This window comes from Macaca mulatta, chromosome 2 (genome assembly GCF_049350105.2).
Source record: "Macaca mulatta isolate MMU2019108-1 chromosome 2, T2T-MMU8v2.0, whole genome shotgun sequence".
NCBI classification, from domain to species: Eukaryota; Metazoa; Chordata; class Mammalia; order Primates; family Cercopithecidae; genus Macaca; species Macaca mulatta.
This window is the reverse complement of record NC_133407.1, coordinates 99875194-99901992: the sequence shown is the minus strand read 5'-3', so window position 1 is coordinate 99901992 and position 26799 is coordinate 99875194. Positions and strand designations below refer to the sequence as shown.

General features: G+C 42.6%; 1 protein-coding gene across 2 annotated transcripts in view; it reads right to left on the bottom strand.

The window, feature by feature from the left end:
* The window catches only part of ITGA9 (integrin subunit alpha 9), a 388682-nt gene that overhangs the window by 193669 nt on the left and 168214 nt on the right, over window positions 1–26799 (bottom strand). For both annotated transcript variants that reach the window (XM_015131366.3, XM_077992146.1), the window contains exon 16: window positions 8154–8303. In XM_015131366.3, coding sequence (XP_014986852.3) covers window positions 8154–8303 — 150 coding nt within the window. The remainder of the gene's footprint in view (window positions 1–8153; window positions 8304–26799) is intronic.

Here is a 26799-nt window from a genome sequence, read left to right as displayed (position 1 = left end):
ATGACTGAATCTCCAGTCCAGTTGGCCTCTCCCCTTTCCCTCAGTAGATATTCAGCCAGGTCAGACACCTTTCGCATCCATCAGCCCCTCTATTACCTGAGGACCCAAATCCTACTTCTCCCTTAAGGCTTCTCCCTTAAGGCTCTGGCCAATTCTCCCTTTCCCCATAGAACACCTCCTTCTCCTCAGCCAGAAGTGGCCTCTGCAATGAAATTCTTACACAGTAATCTAAATCTCACTTTGTAAATTATTCCTGGACTGTCTGTGAGTCCACTGAAGGCAGCAATGATTCATTTTTTCATCGACGTCTGACATAAAGTAGGCACACAACTGAATTGCTTCCAGCTTTATGGTCTTTTTAAATACTCCTCCGGTTAATGAAAAAAAGGTTGTCTTTTTCCTAGTATCAAATATCCCCCGCCTTTCTGATGAGACAGATGCAGGTCTTTGCTTTCCTTAAATTTTGAAGGTGAAATGTGTACCCATCAGACTGTCCTACGAAGGCCTGTAGTATTCAAGCTCCACCGTCCCCAGAGCGCCCAGAATCCCAATCCAATCTCAGCATGAGCGGCAATCCCACTATTCACTCAGAGCCTAGTGCCAAAGCCCTATCCTGGAACCCGTCTTCTCCCAGGACTATGTACCCTACAGAGGGAAGGCTTGGTCTCCTGCCTGTCCCACACATTCTAACTCATAGCAAACAGTGTCAGATTAATCAGCAAGCCTGTACTTAACATGTACCGGTCACTGTCTCCATGTTACTCACACTGTCTGTGCAGTGATTCCACTTTAATTAGGCCATCAGTGGGGGCAGACCCCAACTCTAAAAGGTCACCATGATTTGATCCACCCTTCTGTACAGTCCTGTGTACCAACATGGGCTCAATGAAGAGATTAAGGCATTTGAAGTAGTGAGACCCTAATGTTATCTGGCAACATGACCTAGAGAGTTCTGATGAATTTATTCCTTCCTATGAAAGAGGTGAGATGCTCTGTGTCAAACTGTTGTGTACAAAGATCAGCTCTGCTTCCTGCAGTGGGCCTCTCTCTCAGAATCTTTCTTCCCCCTCAAACTGAGCCAACATCTGGAAGATTATCTTTTTTTTTTTTCCATAATCAGGAAAAGGACAATAAGCAAGAACTGCGCTCCCAAAACTTTTCTCAGGCTCCTGGACAATCTTTCCAATCTAAGAACAATATTTTTCTTTTATTTTAATTTCAACCAAAGAATCACATGGTTAGAAAAATAATAACCCCCTGCCGCACACCTCGCCATAGTGAGTCCTCCTCTCCAGGGGCAACCATTATTACCCATGTCCATTTATGTTTCTTTTGATGATTATTTCCATATCTCCAGAAAACATGCTGCTACTACTACTCTTTGATTTATCAGATCTAGACATTATTTTACTAAATTCCTTCCATGATAGACAGGAATTTATCTCACATAATGATCCCCACTCCTTCACCTCCATAATTTTGATGGGCAAATTATTAATTTAACTCCTCTACTGTACCAGTTCTCAAACTTTAGCTGCATGAGAATCACCCAGCCATCTTGTTAAAACACAGATTGCTGGCCGGGTGCATGGCTCACACCTGTAATCCCAACAGTTTGGGAGGCCGAGGCAGGCAGATCACCTGAGGTCAGGAGCTCGAGACCAGCCTGGCCAACATAGTGAAAACCTGTCTCTACTAAAAATACGAAAATTGGCCAAACATAGTAGTGCATACCTGTAATCCTAGCTACTCACAAGGCTGAGGCAGGAGAATCACTTGAACCCGGGAGGTGGAGTTTACAGTGGGCCGAGTTCCTGCCACTGCACTCCAGCCTGGGTGACAGAGCGATTCTCTATCTCAAAAAACAAAAACAAAAACATAGTTTGCTGGGGCTCACCCCATGAGCTTCTGATTCAGTGGGTCTGGGGTGGGCCCAAGAATTTTCATTTCTCACAAAATCCCAAGAAAGGTTGATGCTGCTGGCTCAGGAATCACACTTTAGGAAGTGTTGCTCTACTGATAACCTCTGCAATTTTAAGTAAACGGCGATATCTTGTTTCATCAAGTTTTGCAATCTCTTGACTCACCAATTTAAAAGATTAAGATATTAAGAAAGCTTCTCTTATTCTACTTTTACCTTTATATAATCAAGTTTAATGACATTTGCATTTTATGCTATCACCATAGCTCTGATTTTGGCTTAATTATAAATATTGAAAACCAATAAATAGTGCTAATTTTATTATGGCTTCATGATTATTGCTCACAGTTGAGCCAAGACAAGTGTCATGATTATATATCCTCCTCTACAGTTGCAAAGTTAAAGTCCAGGAATACTCAACTTCTACTTCAGATAGAATATTTCTAGGATCAACATTCTTATCTTCTTTATACTCTTCTACTTACTCAAAATCCTACCACATTTTAAGTTTTTGTATGCTGTGTTTCCATTTTCATTTGCCTTAAGAAATTTTTAAATTTCCCTTTGAATTATTTCATTAACCCAATGGTCATTCAGAAACATGTTATTTAATTTCCATGTATTTGTGAATTTTCTGAAGTTCCTCCTGTTAATGATTTCAAGTTTTATACCACTGTGGTCAGAAAAGATACTTGATATTTCAAGGTTAAATTTATTAAGTTTTATTTTGTGGTCTACTATGTAATCTATCCTGGAGAGTGCTCCATGTGCAGTTGAGAAGAATGTGTATTCTGCAGCTGTTGGATGACTGTTGTGTATGTCTGTTAGATCTATTTGTTCTAGAGTGTAGTTTAAGTCTGATGTTTCCTTATTGATTTTCTGTCTGGATGATCTGTCCATTGCAGAAAGTGGGATATTGAAATCCCCTAATATTAATGTATTGCAATCTATCTCTCTCATAAGATCTATTAATATTTGCTTTATATATTTAGGTTCTCTGGTGTTGGGTGCATATATATTACAATTGTTATGTCCTCTTGCTGAACTGAGCCCTTGATCATTGAATAATGATCTTCTTTGTCTGTTTTTACAGTTTTTGACTTATAGTCTATTTTACCTGATATAACTACTCCTGCTCTGTGTTGGTTTCCATTTGCATAGAATTTTTTTCATCACTTTGCTTCCATTTTATGTGTGTCCTTACAGGTGAAGTGAGTCTCTCATAAGCAGCATATAGTTAGGTCTTTTTTTTTTAATCCAGTTAACCACTCCATGTCTTCTGACTGGAGAGTTTAATCCATTTACATTCAAGATAATGATTGATAGGTAAGGACTTACTACTGCAATTTTGTTGTTTTCTAGTTGTTTTGTAGATCCTTTGTTCCTTTCCTCCTTTCTTGCTATCTTCCTTTGTGGTCAAGTGATTTTCTCTAGTGGTATGGTTTGGTTCTTTGCTTTTTTATTTTTATTTTTTGTATATACTATAGGTTTTTGCCTTGTGGTTACCATGAGGCTTACAAAAAACATCTGATAGTTATAACTGGTTATTTTATCACATTTTAATTTGTTTTCTATTTTAACCATGACATAGAGATGGTCCTCAACTTATAATGGTTCAACTTACGATTTTTTGACTTCACAATGGTGTGAAGGTAGTATGTATTCAGCAGAAACCATACTTCAAATTTTTTATTTCAAAAGCTTTTCCCAGGGTAGCAATATGTGGTACAATACTTCTTGTGATGCTGGGCAGTGGGAGTGAGCTGCAGGTCCCAGTCAGTTACAGGATTACAAGGGTAAACAACTGATAGCTTTCTACAGACCACCATGCCTGCTAAGCCATCAACAAGTGTCAATACCCCAGTGGCTTCTACCAGCTATTCTTGAGACTCATCAGAAGAGAGAGAAATGGATGACCCTGTTAGAGTAGTAGCCCCATAATGCAACAGTTAATTTTAGTTCAAATATTCTTTAGGTTCAGTGTGCTTTCAACTGTGTGTGTTAATGGTGAGTACCCATACAACCATTTTGTTTTTCATTTTCAGTATAGTATTCAACACATTACATGAGATATTCAACACTTTATTGTAAAATAAGCTTTGTGTTAGATGACTTTTGCCCAACTGTAGGCTAATGTAAGTGTTCTGAGCACATTTAAGGTAGGCTAGGCAATGATATTCAGCAGGTTAGGTGTATTAAATACATTTTCAACTCACAATATTTTTAATTCATGATGGGCTTATTGGGACATAACCCCATCATGAGTCAAGAAGCATCTGTACAGGTAATTATCTTATTTCTATTTTTCTGAGAGGTCTTGATTGCCTTTATTTTTTTCTTATCCATAAAAGAAACATATTTAATCTGCACTGTATCCTGAATATCTGCCACTTTCTCATCATTCTATTGCTTAGCTTCATTCTTCTGGAAGTTAATTGATCTCCTCTTCTCAATTGACTTGGCTGCTTTTTAGACTTGCTGCAGTTTATCATCCTGGGATTTCTTGTCATTAGACTTTTAAGAGCTAGTTCCAGAGTTTCTCGTATCCCACATCTTGCTCCTTCTGGTTGTCATTTTTGTTTTGTTGAAGTACAAGATAATTTTCTTGGAAGAGTTACTAGGGAGGTAGACTTTCTGAGTCGTTGCTTATCTGAAAAGTGACTTTATTTTTACCACATACTTTGATTGTGTGGCTGAAAACAAAATTCTAATTTCAAAATCATTTTCCCTCAGAACATTGAAGCCTTTATTTCACCATAGTTTAGTTTCTAATCTTGCTTATAAAGAATCTAATGGACTACTCAATCTGACTCTCATTCTGTTGTAAGCTGACTTATCCTCCGTGATCAACATTCCTGCATTCTTTGCCCTGGAAACATTTAGAATTTTCCCTTTGTCTTTGGAGCACTGACATTTCAAAATGATGTATCTATGATAATTTCGGTTTATCTTAACTGTAAATTGTTGTTTACACCAATTTTAAAAAACAGTCTCTCTCTTTAACTCTGAAACATGCTATTCTATTATCACATAATTTTCTCTCCCTTGTTTCTCTTTTCTTATTACTAGTATTCTTACTTTCTAGTATTCTTATTACTTGGAGATATAGGACCCTGTATCTTTAGCTTTCTTTTCTACTTGACTTTTAGCACTTCCATTGGGAAATTATGTACCATTACCTTCTAATAATTTCACTGATTTTTTGGTGCTGTAAATATATTTTTAATTTTTAAGAACCCTTCCCTTGTCTTTCATTCCTCCCTTTAAAAAGGAACAGAATCCCATCCATTAGAAAATGAAAAGAATGGAATATATTCCTAATTCTCCTTGTGTCTACCACATAGACTTTAAGGTGCTATGTTTTTAAATTTTTGTTTTTAATAATCTCTTATATTCCCTAAATCATTTGTTTCCTTTTAAGTTAGTTATTCTACTGGTTTATTTTAGCCTTTCCTTTCATGCACCAAATTTTCCTCAATCTTGGGTTCCTTGGTTGTCCATTCATATTTCAAACTAAGGCAAAAGGACTGAGTAGAAAATCTGTGAAAGTATTTGGGTGGATTGTAGAAGAGAAAGCTAGCTCTTACACTGGTGACTTTAAATGCCAGAAGTAAGGCTTTCTTTTCTCTGAGAACGAGGCCGCCCACACTATCTTAAGCAGTTTATTCAACACTTTAGAGAAGACGATGCCTGGCTGCTTGCTATTCTGCATGCCTGAAGCATGTAGGGGTGGGGACAAGGATGAAAAGTCAACTCTAACCCTTCTTCATACCAACCTTCACATTTCACTGACCTCCCCCAATACCATCACCACTTTCAGCCCTTACTCACTTCTTACTCTGGCCCCCTCTGTAACTGTTGGCCTGGCTGTGGCTACAGCTTCTCTGTTCCCTGGGTAGGCACGAAGCCAGCTCTTCTATGTACAGTTCAAGTTCACCCACTAACACTCTTCCATTTACTTCACTCATAGCAGAAAATTACTGGACTCTTTTATTAGCTGATGCCCTTTCTTTCACAGTGTTGTCCTCCCTGTTCCGATCTACTCATTCATAATCATTGCAATGGGGTCCCAGAAGGCACAGACATCAACATTTGTGCTTGGTTGGCCATCATGAACCAGAAGTGACCAAGAACATCATTTTGATACTAATCTGTCCCTCCATCCCTGGCTTTGATTGGGCTACTTAAATCTAAAAATGTCAGTAAAGTTTCCAAGATGCTTTTCACTAAAGAAAGTCCACATCTGTGCCACTGACAGACTTGCAGGAACGAGAGTTAGGTTCACTGTGGAAAGTACGTCCAGGCTAGCAAGATGCTGGACAGAGTAGATGACTACTTCACTGGTCAATTCAGAAACAAACAAGCACAGAGGACCCTGAAATTCTTCCCAGGACCCCAAGTCTGGGTAACTTCCATAACCCAAGTATGGGTAAGTTTATCAGTCCAGTAAGATTTGACTTTAGAAAGCAGAATAATTCTAGGACTAGAGGCCAATTACCTAGGAGTTACCATAATACCATGCTTTACTGTGTCCCCAGGCCGACCTCTTCTCCCTACTTCCCTGTCAGGAGGGGACCTAGGTCTGTACTTCCCAGTCAAGGCAGAAACCATCAGCTTCCTACCCTGCCTCTTCATCTTAACTTCTACTCTTCTTTAGCCTTCTCCACGCCTCAGCCTAAGGCAAGCCCATCTACTCTGCCCACCTGCTTAGACACCACTTGTCCTCCCCCAGGGCCTATTCCAAGTATCAACGGCCAGTGGGACTTACAGGCCACTCTCTTGGGGCACTTGTGTTGTGAAAGAAGGTTCATGTTTTAAATTAAAACCTCTTGGCAGCATTCCCCAGAGGGTGTGTTTTGATGTGTAGTGGGCACTGTCAACTGTGGCCCATCCCCTGGCTGATGTGTGTGTAGGCTGCTTATGGCTCACATCTGCATTCTCCTCTAGAGAACCATCCTCAGCTGAAAGGATCCCCTTTCAAAGAGGGTTACACTCCCCTTCCACCCCACAGTCAGTCAATGGCTGAATGATACGGGGCATAAAAGGGAAGCCCTCTTGCCTCAAGGCGAGGACAACTCTTTGGTGTAATTTTTGTTCCAGAGTCCCCCAGCCAGACTTTATTTGAGACCACAACCATGTTGAGCCCCCTGCCTTTCCTTTACAGGTTTTCCCTAAGAGCACAGCATCATTAAACCAAGTGTTCCCAATTCCCTTTCTCAGGCTCTGCTTCTAGAGAACCCCACTTAGGATGATGGGAGAGAGGCTTTGGGAGATAATGGGATGCCTTGGTAAAAATCTCAGCACTTACATGAACACTTGGATGGATATCTCAAATCCCAAACACTCTGTGGTTCAGTTTACAACTCAAATCTATAAGGCACGGGTCACAATCTGCTAGTTTTCCCCTATACTCAGAGTGGTCTGAAGCACTGTGAAAGGTGGTCCCACAGCTTTGCCCCCATCCTGCCTAGGAGGCTGGGTTAGCCCACAGTTTTTCCTGATCTTCCACAGGGTTCTGAATCTGTGGTGATCTTGGGTTTCAAGAAAAGATTTGAAACAGACTTGGGATTGCAGATTCCTTGCATATTTCCTGCACTGCACTCAATGCTGCACGCCTCAGAGCTGGCCAGCGCTGCTGCACAGAATCAGGCACAGGCTCACTCCTACCTCATACGAGTGATGCACCCAACATTGCACTAAAGCTTCTCTACACAGCAGCACATCCCAGAATCTGATGAGTGTGGACCACCCACCTGTACTTGCCCCAGTGCTGTTTCCAGGGACTCTTGGGTTGAGAATTCTGTAACTCAACTGCCAATTCAGCAAGCTACCATTCTTGCCTCTTCACCTCACTCATTCTCCCACCATTAAAACATTCATTAAGCACAATAAGCACCTACTATCCACCAATCTAAGCTCTGAAAGCAGTTTAAGAACAGGGGCAAGTTCAGGGACCAAGTGGCCCGCCAGTTCATGACCTCGAGGGGATTGTAACTTCTAACAACTTGAGAACTGTCTGAAAGTGTTTAAGTCCCATAGTAGTCACAAGTAACCCCTAAGATCATTTATTTTATCATTTTGCAGATCAGAAAAGGGAGACCCAGAGAGGAGGTGTGTCCTGGCTGTGGTCTCCCGAGCAGCCAGGTCCACAGCTCTCTCAACTTTTGGGCCATTATTTCTGCTGTGTGCAGCTGCCACCTTGGGTGCTGGGTATGAGCTTTAAGGTTCTGACCTGATTCTTTTGGGCAATCTTTTGTCCCTTTTTCCAGCGGAGAACTGGTGTCAGAGGCGGCAGTTCCCTCTCCTCCTCTCCAGTCACGTGCTCACCGAGGCTGTAGGCTGCTTCAAACACGATTGGGCTGATGACGTCCTGCACCCTCCGCTGAAACAATAAACAAATGCGTGCATTAACTACTAATCCTGGCTGACAGTCATAGAGCATTTCACAGTTTACAAAGACCTTCCACATGAATTGCCTCATATGATCCTCACCATCACCCTTGTGAGGTAGGGTTTTATGACTTTCATATTTTAAATGAGGTAATTGAGGCCTAGGGCAGCTAGTGTCTTGTCCAAGGTCACTCTGCTGATGGGTGGGGGCCCTCCTTCTCTACCTTGCCTGGTGCTAAATCATCTTCTCTTGAGCATATGGAAGACATTACTTTACTCATCCTCCAAATATTCTTAGAAACCAGTTGGCAAATGGGAGAACATCTGTGCTCACTCTGCTAACCCTTTGCATTCAGTGTTTTGATGATCAAATCTCTTTTGCATTGAGATAAATATGGATTTTGTGTTAAGGCAGGGAATCCAAAGACTGAGTGGCCCAGCGTCATCCCAGAGTTAGACATCAGTGGAGCCAGGGATGAAAGTCTGACTCCTGGCCCTATGTTCTTTCCTTTAGAATCCAAGAATCTCAAGCCCCAAGGGAACAGTAGATTGACAGTCACGATGGGAAAGGAAGGGAGGCGAGCAAACATGCCCTGAACATATGAGATGCCAGGCACTGTGCTAGGTGTTGCAGGGAGATGAGAAACACGCCCATACCCTGTGAGTGAAGGCTTGTTATCCTCCATTATACAGAAAAGGAAAGGGGAAATGCAAGGCTCAGTTCCCCAGGGCGCATGGCTGGTAAAGATTTTCAGTCACATCTGTTCAGCCCTGGAGCTCTTGGCTTTTCTGCACACAGAGTCACCATCTCCTGGGGACTCTGGCCCCCACAGTCTCACAAGTTAGAGTTAGAGGCAGGAGTAAAGCTGGTAGGTGGTCCCACATTCTGAGACAGTGAGCTTGGCGGGGGTGGGTGTGGACTGCTCCAAGGACTTCCAACTGGAGCAGGGCAAGTCTGAGACATGTCAAAGGAAAGTGGCGCAAACAGCCAAGTCCCTGGGGAGAGACAGGAGAGTGGCAGCAGGGAAGAGTGAGAAGAGAAGCTGGGCAGGCAGGCTGAGGCCAACCTCAGGGCCACAAGTGCAGAGCTGAGGACTTCATACTACTCTCTGTGAAGTTTGGGGGCGTTTGGAGCAGAGTAGCACTGTGTTCAAAGGAGTAGAGGTTCTAAAGGCCCCGGGAGGCACACGGGGAGGACTTTGCTCCCACCCCTCCCTGACACCCAGCCCCCTTCCCCAGAGGCAGATGTGCCTGCCAGTGTGGGGGTACTTAGGTATCCATCCAGTCCAAGCATCTGCAGCACATCGTGGCATCTCATGCTGCACTTTGCTTTATTCACTTAGCATATATTCTGGAAACTGTCCATGTCGGGAACATCTCCTTTTTGATGACATACAGCATGTCACTGTATGGATGCCCTTGCTGACTAATGTTTGGGATCAAAGCTACCTGAACCAGCAAATAGGGAGTAGCCCATCCACAAACTGTAGCAGCATTCACCCGGATTGGTCCCATGAACCTCGGTTCCCTAGGAGCAGGGTAAATAAGAGTCTGAAATTAAACAGATTGCGGGAAACACCAAGTTAAACAAAGTTAAAGAGGATTTTATTCTGTTTTGTTTGTTGTTTCTACTTTTACTGCCATTGCCTCCAAGAAGTAAGTGGTGGTAGTCCTAAGTGTATGGGGCCGCAGAAGCTTGTGTTTCTTCAGAGTTCTTTGGGGCTGGAGGGGAGAGGAGGTGAGCAGAATGCATGCAGAGACACTGGAGGGCAGACTGGAAATCTCCCGCAGCAGCCCGGGAGAGGAGATGGCTGAGATGAAGCGGAGTGGCAAGGGCCGGGGAGGCAGATATGGCCATGCCTGTGGCTGCTGAGCTGTGGGGCATGGGAGACCAGGCAAAGGGGACAGATGACTCCCAGGGTGGGGGCCTGAGTGACTGGCAGATGATTTTTACCGGTGTTCAGGAAAGCATTCAGCTGGGAATAGATTCAACCATTCAGCATAAATAAAACACAGGGCTTCTCCAAGAGAGAGATGGGGGAGCCTTTGGACAAATTATTTCCAGGAAACACCTCTCGAACTCCAGATGTCAGGAGCAGACCTTTGATACTAATGTCCTTCTGGGAGCAAAGCACACAACCCTGGGATCCAGATCCTCCCTGCCTGCTGACTGTGCTAACCAGAACTTGAAGACTGCCAGTGGTGTCGAGAGGGATGAATGAATGCAATCTTTATGTGTTTAAAAATAAATTCTTCAATGTTTCCCTAAGGCTGACTATCTTAAGGTTCTGCATTTAAATCCTTAATGATGAAATAAGTCAGTTATGATGTTGTTATTCTAGGGGAGGAGGTGAAGATGGGGGTAGGGAAACAGAAGTCATTTACTATTTCCTGGCTACCAAATGTGTTCCAGAGACTGGGCCAAACTCTTCACAGACACTGTCTTTCTTAATCCTTACAATACTTGAGCTGGTAGATTATTGACCTCCACTTCTACCTTTTTTTTTTTTTTTTTTTTGAGACAGAGTCTTGCTCTGTTTCCCAGAAGTGGGTCAATCTTAGCTCACTACAGCCTTGAACTCTTAAGCTCAAGCAATCTTCCTGCCTCAGCCTCCTGAGCAGCTGGGACTACAGTTGGATACTACCATGCCTGGCTAACTTTCATTATTTTATTTCTTTTATTTCTTTTTGTATTTTGTAGAGATGGGGTCTCACTATGTTGCCCAAGGTGGTCTTGAACTCCTGGCCTCAAGTGATTCTTCTGTCTCAGCCTCCAAAAGTGCCGGGATTAAAAGTGTGAGCCACAGCACCAGCCATTGCCCCCGTTTTACAGACAAGATGACAGAGGTGCAGGAGCTCAAATAAATTGCCCTCCATCCCAAAGCTAGCAAGTGAAACCAGAAGCAAAACTACTTTCCTTGCTGTCCATAAAATATTATTTTAAAACCATCCCAACTACTTTAGGTTCTGACATCATCCTAAAAAATTATTTGTTTAAATAACAGCATATAGGGTGAGGGGAAAAATGTTTCGCACACAAGGATGAATGTGAATAAGTGACAAATAATTAAGAAATAGGGGCTTGAAGTAAGGGCTATTTCTAAATGCAACCATTCAAGCCATGGTGGCTGAGGGGGCAAACCTGAGTCGTGCCATATCTCATTTTGGATAAGTAATGCGTTTGGAGATGTAGGGGTGCGAATGATGCTTCCTGGCAATAGCTGCCAGAACCTATTTTAATTAAGAAGTCTGAAAAGCAGCTTCTTATTACATGTCCCAGTAGCTCCAGGCAGAAGGGACCCAAACCACACTGAGGCGTGGGTGGAGGCAGAGGAAAGTGTAGCAATTAGAAACAGGCCAACACCCCCAAAAGGACAGCCCCTCCTTCCCACACTGGGCCGGTTTTATCTGAGCTGCAAAGGAAAAGTAGCAGCACCATTTAGTGGTTTCCTTTTCATTTTTGGAAGCGCAGCTTTCCTGAGCTCAGCACTGCAATTAAGCAGAGGAACTCCTTAAGATGGAGAAAGAGGCTTACAGCTCTGGCACAGACCATGGTCACTGAAATTTTACTGCTTAAAAAAAAAAAAAAAAAAAAAACACCTCTACAAACTGAAAATTCTAAAGTTGAAGCTTCTGGAGTTCTAAAGCATCTAATAAAGTGTCATTCTGACAGCCTAAAAGGCAAGAATCTACCTTTTCCTGCTAAAAATGTATGGGAGTCTCTTGTCTCTGAAAACTGACGGAGCCCCCACAGAGGAGAACACCCAGGCTGGTGGCAGAATTTGCAGCAGCTGAGATTTTATAGGGAACTTAACATATGCTCCATCTGAAATTTATTGGGTGCTTACTTTATGCCAGGCAATGTGCTGGGCCCCAGGGAAACAGACATGAAAGACCTTCAGGGAATAATGAGTCTCAGGGGAAACAGACAAGGGATGACAATGCAGTTCAACACATACCAGGAGGGGAGGCTTTGGGGACCCAAAGATTCAGACTGAGGGCTGGCACGCTTCCCAGAGGAAATGCCCCTGGGCACAGTCGAAAGACAGTAGGACATTAAGGCAGACAGCAGGTGCGAGGCAGGGCTGTTGTAGCTGCGTGGAGAGGGCATGGGCTGTCCAGCGGCGTGCATCTGACTCCCAAAGGGGAGAAGTCAAGTTGGTAGGCAGCAATGGGGGAGAGAAGACTCATGCAGAACAAGATCGAGGGGACTTTGCAGGTTATGTGATCTTAAAAGCTAGGGAGAGCTGGGAAGGCGGTAGCATGACACTAGAGGCTGTTACAGAAAAGTCCTTCTTCGCTGGCCATGGTGGCTCACATCTATAATCCCAGCACCTTAAGAGGCTGAGGCAGGCGGATCACCTGTGTCAGGAGTTCGAGACCAGCCTGGCCAACATGGTGAAACCCCATCTCTACTAAAAATACAAAAATTAGCCAGGCATGGTGGCGCACGCCTGTAATCCCAGCTACTCAGGAGGCTGGGTTCAATTGCTTGAACCCAGGAGGCGGAGGTTGCAGTGAGCCAGGATTGCGCTACTGCAATCCAGCCTGGGTGACAGAGCAAGACTCCGTCTCAAAAAAAAGAAAAAAAGAAAAGAAAAGAAAAATCCCTCTGACAGGGGCAGCGAGGCCAACACGGAGGCAGCAGGAGGCTGTATTCTAGAAAGGTCCCTGTAGCTGCCACGTGGAAGTGGACTGATGGGTGCAGGACTGGGGAGAAGCAGTCCAAGGAGGGGCTGCCACACGGGTTTAGTGGAAAGAGAGTAAGGGCCTGCACCAGGACCCAGCAGCAGAGATGGAGAAGAGGGGACCCCATCTGCCCAGCCAAAGAAGATACACATTTCAATTTGGGAGAAGTACCAGAGTGACTTGGCACCCCTAACTGGCCACCTGACCTAGAAGCCTACCTAATTGCTGCTTGTCTCCAAGAAAAAAAGAGGATTTTTTCCTTCCTTAGCTAACCAGCAGCTGCCGGGGTAAATTAAATGAAAACAGGAAGGGATGGCCCCACTTCAAATTTGTAAATAATGCAGAAAGTCAGCAAATAAGCAGTTAGCATTAAGCTAGATAATTTGTTTGGGGAAAATCTTCTAAGTGTTTTTAAAAAAGGATTCAGTATTTTTTTCTTTTTCCAAACATGTGATCTTTTCGTCCCTTCCATCCTCCATCCTCTCTTACTATTTCTCTGCATCCAACCCTACTTTCACCTATGATAACCTTGTAGACACACCTAGAAATGAGAAATCTTCAAAAATGGGATGGCTTTTCCTTTATCTCTATACTCATAACAAATAGGATCACAGTTAAAAAAAATCATGTTAAAAATGGTAATGATCACCATTCATTACTTGCCTACAGCATGCCAGTCATTGTACAAGGTATATTTTATAATTATAAATATTATTTATAAGCTACTTTAAAATTCTCATCAGCTTGAAGATTCTTTTAAAAGCAAACTGAGGATTTTGCATTTCCAGTAATTATAGAGTAACTTACTGAAACTGTCCTCCCATGGACAACTTGAAAAGCTGGACACACACACACACACACACACACACAGCCCCATTTAAAATTATCATGGAATTTATGTTTGAAATGCCAAGTTCATTTAAAAAATTAAAAATATATAAAATTATCAGGGAACCAACTATCAAGACAGCCAGGACTTCAGAGTCTAGGGTCCCGAAGAGAAGGAAAGAATGTGGAGGTAACCCCAACATTTATGGGCACTTTTCCCTTGACGTGTTTCCAGATTTGTAAGCAGTGTGGGATGAGAGGCTATGAAACTGAAAGTGAAGCAGTGGCTAAAAGGCTAAGTTCTTGAGTTTCTGAGCTGAATTTCTGGAAGTCTTATGACTCTGTGAAGACAACACTTAAGAGCTCAGGGCTAATAAGGCAACCAGGACCTGAGGGGCCAAAATCCCAAACAGAAAGAAGTATATTGAGGTATGTTTACTGTACACCACATTTATCCTTAAGGCATCTGCTGATTCTACAGCAGCATGGGGCTGTGAGACTAAGAAACCAGGCTGAGGACAGTGGTTAAGGTGCTGAGAAGACAAGATATATTTGACTGGAGACTGAACACAGCAGAAAACATGACCAGCGACCCAGAAGTTGTTTGCTTTTTAATCTATAGGATTGTGAATGAAATCACACTTGGCCTCAGTGTATTCTCTCAATAGGAAATATCCAGATCAAAGCATGGAGAGGAAAAAGGAAGGAAAATTCATAAATAAACATAAGAGACATACAGGACACGGTGTAAGGTATAACATATTTGTAATCAGATAATAAATAATATTTATAATTATAAAATATACCTTGTACAATGACTGGCATACTGTAGGCAAGTAATAAATGGTGATCATTACCATTTTTAACACAATTTTTTTTTGACAGAGTTTCACTCTTGCTGCCCAGGCTGGAGTGCAATGGCACAATCTCAGCTCATTGCAACCTCTGTCTCCCAGGTTCAAGTGATTCTCCTGCCCCAGCCTCCTGAGTAGCTTACAGGCACACACTACCACACCCGGCTAATTTTTTGTATTTTTAGTAGAGATGGGGTTTCATCATGTTGGCCAGGCTGATCTCGAACTTCTAACCTCTGGTGATCTAACCACCTTGGCCTCCCAAAATGCTGGGATTACAGACATGAGCCACTGCACCCGGCCTTTAACACAATTTTTAAAATGGCAACTATTATATGAAAATCTATAAAAAGCTCCCTATTATGAAATAAATCCTTATAAACTATACCTGTAGCAAGAACCTATTTCCCAGAGAAAAAACTGAGGTCAAGTGTGGTTTCATTTACAATCCTATAGATTAAAAAGTAAACAAGACCAGGCGCGGTGGCTCACGCCTGTAATCCCAGCACTTTGGGAGGCCGAGGCGGGCGGATCATGAGGTCAGGAGATCGACACCATCCAGGCTAACATGGTGAAACCCCATCTCTACTCAAAAATACAAAAATATTAGCCGGGCGTGGTGGCAGGCACGTGTAGTCCCAGCTGCTTGGGAGGCTGAGGCAGGAGAATGGCGTGAACCTGGGAGGCGGAGCTTGCAGTGAGCCCAGATTGTGCCACTGTACTCCAGCCTGGGCGACACAGCGAGACTCTGTCTCCAAACAAACAAACAAAAAAGGAAACAAACAAAAATTTAAATTAAAGCCAAAGGAGAAAATTCTAAAATAATTTTAAACAAAACTTTATGACAAGCACAGCTGACTACAACAGTCTTCCAAGACAGAATTTCAACCAGGAAGAGAAGAGACAATGCTTTGACTGTTTGAACTAGTTCAGTTATAAATATTGGCTAGACAGAACTACAAAAACCAGCTGAATTCAAAGAACTCCAGAAATTCTGTCATGCGAGCAGGAAGTAAGTGATGAGAAAATCAGTGTATCTTGTTTCTGAAAATTTCTCAATGAGATTAGAGAGTACATATTAGTTTATAAGCAATTTCACATATAGTAATGGATGTCATCGTTAATCTGAAATGTATAACCCTTTGGCAAGCATCAGTGCTCAGGAAGGTCAAGAAACATCAATTACTCTTCCATTAACATATCTGCATAAATTATTCATCTATGAAAATCATATAACTCCATTGATGCTTTTTTCTCTTCAAAGGTAAAACAATATGTAGCTGGATATTTGGGAATGGTTTGCTTTTGCATTGGAGAGTCTGTGTGTGTGTCGGGGGCGGGGGTGGTAAGTGTGGCTGTAGGAACTGGATCTCAGCTCTGTCTTGAGCTTCCTGTGTCTCCTGGACAATACTGAGCATGCTGTTGTCCAAAAGCATGGAATATAGCAGCAGTGGCCAGGTACTGGCATCCAGGCAGGGCCAGGGATGGCAGATCTGTGGGTGTGGGGGAACAATGAAAGAGTGCATGGACATTTTGTTGGCTCTCTGGAGGAACCTCAATTGGTGTGTCTGTTCTCATGCTGCTGATAAAGACATACCTGAGACTGGGTAATTTATAAAGTAAAAGAAGTTTAATGGACTCACAGTTCCATCTGGCTGGGGAGGCCTCACAATCATGGTGGAAGGCGAAAGGCACATCTTACATGGCGGCAGACAAGAGAGAATGAGAGCCAAGTGAAAGGGGTTTCCCCTTATAAAACCATCAGACCTCATGAGACTTATTCACTACCACAAGAACAGTATGGGGAAAACCACCCCCATGATTCAATTATTTCCCACCGGGTCCCTCCCACAGCACATGGGAAATATAAGAGCTACAATTCAAGATGAGACTTGGGTGGGGACACAGCCAAACCATATAATTTGCCTTCTGCCAACACTTGGTTGCTGTATGCCTTATGCCAGGCGCCATGAGGCACAGGGAAGCTGAGAAGAGAAAAACAGGAGGAGTGTGAGCAAAAAACTGTGGTACAGAGAAGAAGGTGCCCTTAGAAGAATGGTGGCAACCCAATGAGGGAAGAATAGCTTCTGACCCAGAGTGTCAAGAATCCTGGGAGAGGGGTGGCCTGGGAGTTCCTCAGGCTGACGGGGCACCTTCTCAGTTGGTGAAGATAATATGGAGGTCTAATAAACACTAGATATCTAAGGAAGAGAGCTATAGGACTAGAAAAAGCAATGACTTTGATGTCAGCCAGTCCAAGGTCAGAGGGGGTCCCAGCTCCATTTCTTGCGAACTGTGTAACCTTGGCCACTTTACCTACTCTCTCTGAGTCTGTTTACTCGGATGTAAAATGGGATGACAGAATCAATCTTGCATGCTTGTTGTGAAGATTGGAGAAATGGATGTTGGGCACCTTGGAGAGCTCCTGGCACTCTTAAAAAAAGCCAGTTGCCCCTACAACACCACCACCACCACCACCTGAGAAGGGTCTGTGGGGAAGATCACAGGGTGGGGGGCAGGGAGGGACTATGGACAGGGAAGGAGAGCAGGCTGGAACCAGGTCACGGGGCCTCAGTGCCCTAGCCGCTACAGGCATTGCCTACGCCCACAACTTTCTCAGGAGAACTGCCCTTAGGTGACAGGAGCCATCTCCTCCAGAGAAGCCTACAAGTCATGCCCTGTGACAGGAAGAATCCTAAAATGATGCCAGTGACCCATGCCCCTGTATAATCCCCTCCCTTTGAGGGTGGGAAGGACTGGACATATGATGGTTCTCACTCCTGTGATGTTACATTAAATGGGAAAGGTGAGGGGAGTTTGCAGATATAATTAAAGTTCTGAATCAGCTGAATTGAAGGAATCAGAAAGGATGGCCTGAATTGGCCTACTCAAGTGACCCCTTTCACAGGGAGGAATAGCTTCTGACCTAGAGTGGGTTGGAGTGCAAGTGTCAAGAATCCTTGGAGAGCGGTGAGCTAAGAGACTGGAAGGTTGAGCTAAGAGACTGGAAGCAGCAGAAAGAGTCTTCTGCTAGTCTTGAAGAAGCAAGTCACCCTGGGCTCCACAGCTGCCGGAGTGAATTCCACCAACAGTCATGCGAGCCTGGAACAAGACCCCAAGCCACATAAAAGACCTGGCTGGCACCTTGAGTACAGCCTTGTGAAACCCTAAGCAGGCCATGCTCAGACTCCTAACCCATAGAAACTGTGAGATAATAACTTTATGCTGTCTTAAGCTGCTAAATTTGTAATTCTTGAAGTGGCCTAGAAAACCAATACCTGCCCCATTCCCCTGGCTGGCAGATGCAGCAGGGTAATCGCCCAACCCCCTTGCTGCTGGGTGGGATAAGCTCTGCTCCAGAGCTTCTTCATGGGATCAGGCTGAGGCTAGACTTTTCCTGAGACCACATCCTTACTCAACATTTTTTTCCTGTCCCTTTCTGTTTTCCTCACTTCTGAGAGCACTCCCCCAATAAATCTCTGGCAAAAGTCCCCATCTCAGATTCTGCTTCTGAAATGCAAGATACCATGTAATAAATTCCATACTGAATTTGTTGGCTTAAAATTCCTAAAGAGGTGAGAAGAGTTGGATATAGTGCTAGGGTCACCCTAGCACTCCAGGGTGATGTGGACCAGGCAGATCCACATCGGTAGTGGAGAGGCATGGGGAGTTACATGTAGACTCTCATTTTGACCCTTACTCATCATTAAGTTCAACTTGGAGTTTTACTTTGTCCTTCTAAAATTTATTCTTAAAAAGAACAGCACCAGGTCCCCACAAATAAGTCTTAAGGCTCAGATCAGCCCCCAGGCCTCCTCAGGGTTATGTTTTGCCCCCATTTTCAGAGCCACTCACAAAATACCTTTGTCTGATGTGTGTGAGGGACTGAGATTTACAAAAGGCAAAGCTCAGAAAGAAAAGGGCTAGGATTTGGACTATCCACAGATTAGTAATGAGCTCCTCAACCCTGAATTGCTAATTTATTACTGCACATCACATAAATGGTCAACTTCTTTTGGCTTGTTTTACTACTGTCAACCAAAAGTATATCTTAAACCAGAAGTTCTTAACCTAGAAGAGAATTCAGGGCATATGTGGATTTAGATGGAGGAAAAGAATTTTCCATCTTTATTTTTATTAACCTCTAACTGAAATTTAGCATTTCCTTCCATTATAAAATGTAGGCATCAAACCACAAAAGTATTAGAAAGACCTGTGACTCTACCATCAATAGAAATCTGAGATATTACATACCATATTACAGTTGTAGATACCTTGAAATATTGTTTATGCTTAACAGTACTCAAAATGTCTCTAGATCTTATTCCATGCATTAAGAAAAAGCTGGTGAGACCCAGAGCAAGATGGCTGAATAGGAACAGCTCCAGTCTCCAGCTCCCACCAGGAGCGACACAGAAGACAGGTGATTTCTGCATTTTCAACTGAGGTACAGGGTTCATCTCACTGGGGAGTGCCAGACAATCAGTGCTGGTCAGCTGGTGCAGCCCAACCAGTGAGAGCTGAAGCAGGGCAAGCCATCGCCTCACCTGGGAAGTGCAAGGGGGAAGGGAATCCCTTTTCCTAGCCAGGGGAACTGAGACACACAACACCTGGAAAATCAGGTAACTCCCACCCTAATACTGCACTTTACCAAGGGTCTTAGCAAACGGCACACCAGGAGATTATATCCCACACCTGGCCGGGAGGGTCCCACGCCCGCGGAGCCTCCCTCACTGCTAGCACAGCAGTCTGCTATCTAACAGCAAGGCAGCAGCGAGGCTGGGGGAGGGGCGCCCACCATTGCTGAGGCTTAAGTAGGTAAACAAAGCCACTGGGAAGCTTGAACTGGGTGGAGCCCACAGCAGCTCAAGGAGGCCTGCCTGTCTCTGTAGACTCCACCTCTGGGGACAGGGCATAGCTAAACAAAAAGCAGCAGAAACCTCTTCAGATGCAAAAGACCCTGTCTGACAGCTTTGAAGAGAGCAGTGGATCTCCCAACATGGAGGCTGAGATCTGAGAACGGACAGACTGCCTGCTCAAGTTGGTCCCTGACCCCTAAATAGCCTACCTAGGAGACATCCCCCACTAGGTGCAGACCGACATCCCACACCTCACACGGTGGGGTACACCCCTGAGACGAACCTTCCAGAGCAAGAATCATACAGGAACACTCGCTGTTCAGCAATATTCTATATTCTGCAGCCTCTGCTGCTGATACCCCGGCAAACAGGGTCTGGAGTGGACCTCAAGCAATCTCCAACAGACCTACAGCTGAGGGTCCTGACTGTTAGAAGGAAAACTAACAAACAGAAAGGACACCCACACCAAAACACCATCAGTATATCACCATCATCAAAGACCAAAGGCAGATAAAACCACAAAGATGGGGAAAAAGCAGGGCAGAAAAGCTGGAAATTCAAAAAATCAGAGTGCATCTCCCCCTCCAAAGGAACGCAGCTCATCTCCAGCAATGGATCAAAGTTGGACAGAGAATGACTTTGACGAGTTGAGAGAAGAAGGCTTCAGTCCATCAGACTTCTCAGAGCTAAAGGAGGAATAACGTACCCAGTGCAAAGAAACTAAAAATCTTGAAAAAAGAATGGAAGAATGGATAACTAGAATAATCAATGCAGAGAAGGCCATAAATGAACTGACAGAGATAAAAACTATGACATGAGAAATACGTGACAAATGCATAAGCTTCAGTAACCGACTTGATCAACTGGAAGAAAGAGTATCAGCAATTGAGGATCAAATGAATGAAATGAAGCGAGAAGAGAAGTCTAAAGAAAAAAGAGGAAAAAGAAATGAACAAAGCCTTCAAGAAGTATGGGATTATGTGAAAAGACCAAATCTACGTCTGATTGGGGTGACTGAAAGTGCGGGGGAAAATGGAAACAAGTTGGAAAACTCTCCAGGATATCCTCCAGGAGAACTTCCCCAACCTAGTAAGGCAGGCCAACATTCAAATTCAGGAAATACAGAGAACGCCACAAAGATACGCCTCGAGAAGAGCAACTCCAAGACACATAATTGTCAGATTCACCAAAGTTGAAATGAAGGCAAAAATGTTAAGGGCAGCCAGAGAGAAAGGTTGGGTTACCCAAAAAAGAAAGCCCATCAGACTAACAGCAGATCTCTCCGCAGAAACTCTACAAGCCAGAAAAGAGTGGGGGCCAATATTCAACATTCTTAAACAAAAGAATTTTAAACCCAGAATTTCATATCCAGTCAAACTAAGTTTCATACGTGAAGGAGAAATAAAATCCTTTACAGACAAGCAAATGCTTAGAGATTTTGTTACCACCAGGCCTGCCCTACAAGAGATCCTGAAGGAAGCACTAAACATGGAAAGGAACAACCGGTACCAGCCATTGCAAAAACATGCCAAAATGTAAAGACCATTGATGCTAGGAAGAAACTGCATCAACTAAAGAGCAAAATAACCAGCTAATATCACAATGACAGGATCAAGTTCACACATAACAATATTAACCTTAAATGTAAATGGACTAAATGGTCCAATTAAAAGACACAGACTGGCAAACTGGATAAAGAGTCAAGACCCATCAGTTTGCTGTATTCAGGAGACCCATCTCACATGCAGAGACACACATAGGATCAAAATAAAGGGATGGAGGAAGATCTACCAAGCAAATGGAGAACAAAAAAAAGCAGGGATGGCAGTCCTAGTCTCTGATAAAACAGACTTTAAACCATCAAAGATCAAAAGAGACAAAGAAGGCCATTACATAATGGTAAAGGGATCAATTCAACAAGAAGAGCTAACTATCCTAAATATATATGAACCCAATACAGGAGCACCCAGATTCATAAAGCAAGTCCTTAGAGACTTACAAAGAGACTTAGACTCCCATACAATAATAATGGGAGACTTCAACACCCCACTGTCAACATTAGACAGATCAACGAGACAGAAAGTTAACAAAGATAGCCAGGAATTGAACTCAACTCTGCACCAAGCAGACCTAATAGACATCTACGGAACTCTCCACCCCAAATCAACAGAATATACATTCTTCTCAGCACCACATCACACTTATTCCAAAATTGACCACATAATTGGAAGTAAGACACTCCTCAGCAAATGTACAAGAACAGAAATTATAACAAACTGTCTCTCAGACCACAGTGCAATCAAAATAGAACTCAGGATTAAGAAACTCAATCAAAACCGCTCAACTACATGGAAACTGAACAACCTGCTCCTGAATGACTACTGGGTACATAATGAAATGAAGGCAGAAATAAAGATGTTCTTTGAAACCAATGAGAACAAAGATACAACATACCAGAATCTCTGGGACACATTTAAAGCAGTGCGTAGAGGGAAATTTATAGCACTAAATGCCCACAAGAGAAAGCAGGAAAGATCTAAAATTGACACTCTAATATCACAATTAAAAGAACTAGAGAAGCAAGAGCAAACACATTCAAAAGCTAGCAGAGGGCAAGAAATAACTAAGATCAGAACAGAACTGAAGGAGATAGAGACACAAAAAACCCTCCAAAAAAATCAATGAATCCAGGAGCTGGTTTTTTGAAAAGATAAACAAAATTGATAGACCGCTAGCAAGACTAATAAAGAAGAAAAGAGAGAAGAATCAAATAGATGCAATAAAAAATGATAAAGGGGATATCACTACCAACCCCACAGAAATACAAACTACCATCAGAGAATACTATAAACACCTCTACGCAAATAAACTAGAAAATCTAGAAGAAATGGGTAATTTCCTGGACACTTACACTCTCCCAAGACCAAACCAGGAAGAAGTTGAATCCCTGAATAGACCAATAGCAGGCTCTGAAATTGAGGCAATAATTAATAGCCTACCAACCAAAAAAAGTCCAGGACCAAACAGATTCACAGCTGAATTCTACGAGAGGTACAAGGAGGAGCTGGTACCATCTCTTCTGAAACTATTCCAATCAATAGAAAAAGAGGGAATCATCCCTAACTCATTTTATGAGGCCATCATCATCCTGATACCAAAGCCTGGCAGAGACACAACAAAAAAAAAGAGAATTTTAGACCAATATCCCTGATGAACATTGATGCAAAAATCCTCAATAAAATACTGGCAAACTGAATCCAGCAGCACATCAAAAAGCTTATCCACCATGATCAAGTGGGCTTCATCCCTGGGATGCAAGGCTGGTTCAACATATGCAAATCAATAAACGTAATCCAGCATATAAACAGAATCAAAGACAAAAACCACATGATTATCTCAATAGATGAAGAAAAGGCCTTTGACAAAATTCAACAGCCCTTCATGCTAAAAACTCTCAATAAATTCGGTATTGATGGAATGTATCTCAAAATAATAAGAGCTATTTATGACAAACCCACAGCCAATATCATACTGAATGGGCAAAAACTGGAAGCATTCTCTTTGAAAACTGGCACAAGACAGGGATGCCCTCTCTCACCACTCCTATTCAACATAGTGTTGGAAGTTCTGGCTAGGGCAATCAGGCAAGAGAAAGAAATCAAGGGTATTCAGTTAGGAAAGAAGAAGTCAAATTGTCCCTGTTTGCAGATGACATGATTGTATATTTAGAAAACCCCATCATCTCAGCCCCAAATCTCCTTAAGCTGATAAGCAACTTCAGCAAAGTCTCAGGATAATGTGCAAAAATCACAAGCATTCTTATACACCAGTAACAGACAAACAGAGAGCCAAATCAGGAATGAACTTCCATTCACAATTGCTTCAAAGAGAATAAAATACCTAGGAATCCAACTTACAAGGGATGTAAAGGACCTCTTCAATGAGAACTACAAACCACTGCTCAGTGAAATAAAAGAGGACACAAACAAATGGAAGGACATACCATGCTCATGGATAGGAAGAATCAATATCGTGAAAATGGCCATACTGCCCAAGGTAATTTATAGATTCAATGCCATCTCCATCAAGCTACCAATGACTTTCTTCACAGAATTGGAAAAAACTGCTTTAAAGTTCATATGGAACCAAAAAAGAGCCCACATTGCCAAGACAATCCTAAGTCAAAAGAACAAAGCTGGAGGCATCACGCTACCTGACTTCAAACTATACTACAAGGGTACAGTAACCAAAACAGCATGATACTGGTACCAAAACAGAGATATAGACCAATGGAACAGAACAGAGTCCTCAGAAATAATACCACACATCTACAGCCATCTGACCTTTGACAAACCTGAGAAAAACAAGAAATGGGGAAAGGATTCCCTATTTAATAAATGGTGCTGGGAGAATTGGCTAGCCATAAGTAGAAAGCTGAAACTGGATCCTTTCCTTACTCCTTATACGAAAATTAATTCAAGATGGATTAGAGACTTAAATGTTAGACCTAATACCATAAAAATCCTAGAAGAAAACCTAGATAATACCATTCAGGACATAGGCATGGGCGAGGACTTCATGTCTAAAACACCAAAAGCAATGGCAACAAAAGCCAAAATTGACAAATGGGATCTCATTAAACTAAAGAGCTTCTGCACAGCAAAAGAAACTGCCATCAGAGTGAACAGGCAACCTACAGAATGGGACACAATTTTTGCAATCTACTCATCTGACAAAGGGCTAATATCCAGAACCTGCAAAGAACTCAAACAAATTTACAAGAAAAAAACAAACAATCCCATCAAAAAGTGGGCAAAGGATATGAACAGACATTTCTCAAAAGAAGACATGCATACAGCCAACAGACACATGAAAAAATGCTCATCATCACTGGCCATCAGAGAAATGCAAATCAAAACCACAATGAGATACCATCTCACACCAGTTAGAATGGCGATCATTAAAAAGTCAGGAAACAACAGGTGCTGGAGAGGATGTGGAGAAATAGGAACACTTTTACACTGTTGGTCAGATTGTAAACTAGTTCAACCATTGTGGAAAACAGTATGGTGATTCCTCAAGGATCTAGAACTAGAAATAACATATGACCCAGTCATCCCATTACTGGGTATATACCCAAAGGATTATAAATCATGCTGCTATAAAGACACATGCACACGTATGTTTATTGCGGCATTTTCACAATAGCAAAGACTTGAAATCAACCCAAATGTCCATCAGTGACAGACTGGATTAAGAAAATGTGGCACATATACACCATGGAATACTATGCAGCCATAAAAAGGGATGAGTTTGTGTCCTTTGTAGGGACATGGATGCAGCTGGAAACCATCATTCTCAGCAAACTATCCCAAGAACAGAAAACCAAACACCGCATGTTCTCACTCATAGGTGGGAACTGAACAATGAGATCACTTGGACTCGGGAAGGGGAACATCACACACTGGGGCCTATTATGGGGAGGGGGGAGGGGGGAGGGATGGCATTGGGAGTTATACCTGATGTAAATGACGAGTTGATGGGTGCTGACGAGTTGATGGGTGCAGCACATCAACATGGCAGAAGTATACATATGTAACAAACCTGCATGTTGTGCACATGTACCCTGGAACTTAAAGTATAATAATATAAATAAATAAATAAATAAATAAGATAAAATAAAAACTTTATTGCTAAAAAAAAAAAACTAAAACACCAAAACCAAAAAAAAAAAAAGAAAGAAAAAGCTGGTATATTATTATATCATAAAGTGGTCTTTAAAAATTTTGATAACTCCATTTCAGTATAATTGAATTTATTTAATTTATTTATAATTCTATGTATTTTATTCTATGTATATAAAAGCATGTTCTGAGAAAGGATCCACATGCGCTTCCCAATGGCCAAAGGGGTCCATGCACAGAAAAGGTTAAAAACTTTTGTCTTACTAGTAATGCCTAATGAGAGAGACCATCCTCTGGTTTTTGAAATGCTTCAAAACTGCAGAAAGAAACATTATGTTGTTTCACTCTTCATAGGTTATGTGAACTCCCTGGTCTCAGCAGTTAAAAATATACCATCCATTACATTCTATGACAGGTTCAGGGCCTGGGCTCAAAATCACCCCAGGGCCCCTGGGGTTTTAAGAATTTGGTCCTGGATAGATGTTTCAGCCAGGGCAGAGCAAAGCTGCTTCAGTGCTCAGAGTTATAGGAAAGCATCTGTTCCCCGTGTGAGCCCACAGGAAGGTAAAAGCACAGAGAGTGGGCTCTCTGGGCTCCATGTAGTGTTCTCTGCTTTTACAGAAGACTCCTGACCTTCCCAGGGCAGGCCTGCCGCATCATGAGCCCTGAGAGGGTATCCAGAAAGCTGAGAAGCTTCCCCTAACCTTAGTGGTGTGTGAAAATCCTGAACCATGACCAAAATGAAGAGAGTCAAAACACTGACCCCACAAGATTTCCAAGTTACTCAAACCACAGTGGGCCTGTCTTCTCAGCTTGGGGGCTAACTAAACCAGCACAACTGCCCTGAATGATTTGCAGTTTAGAGAGTGAAGAAAGTAGCTGCTCCCAAACTTGTAATAAAAAAGGTCATCAAAATTCCAATACTTTCATCAAAACTCGTTCTTTCTTTAATCTGTTCTACTCTCCTTCTTGCCACCCCATTCCTACTGGTTTTAACAAGGTCACTACTGGCCACCATATTGGATCCAAGGGACATTCTCTCTCTGACCTCATCTTTCTTGACTCCCCCAGGAGATGGCTCACTCCTCCTGTCCCCACTGTTCCTTTTCCTTCTGAGATAACATCTAAAGCAATAAATGGCATTTACTGGCTAACATATTTATCTCCAACCCCCAGAATTAGACTGAACTCTTTGGTGCAGAGACCACTGACACTCATCTCAGCATGTCCAGCCTTTAGCACAGTGCATGGAACAGAAGTGGACATTCATCCAATAGGAAGGCACTGGTGCATTTTGAGATCACCATTCCTAAGAAAGGCAGCTTTATTCAATAGACCAACCCTACACCTACAGTCAATATACATGTATAAACATTTTATTAAATATTTACCTGATGCTTTACTTTTTTTTGCTCTACCTTACTTCCTTTCAGTGTTTACATCTCACATCTAGTAACTGTTTTTCTTTTAAAATCTTCCCTCATTTTTAACCTTAGCTATTTTAAGCATCTTTAAGCTCAAAAGAAATGGTGTCATACCTATCCACAAAACTTTATCAAAACCACTTAATAAAT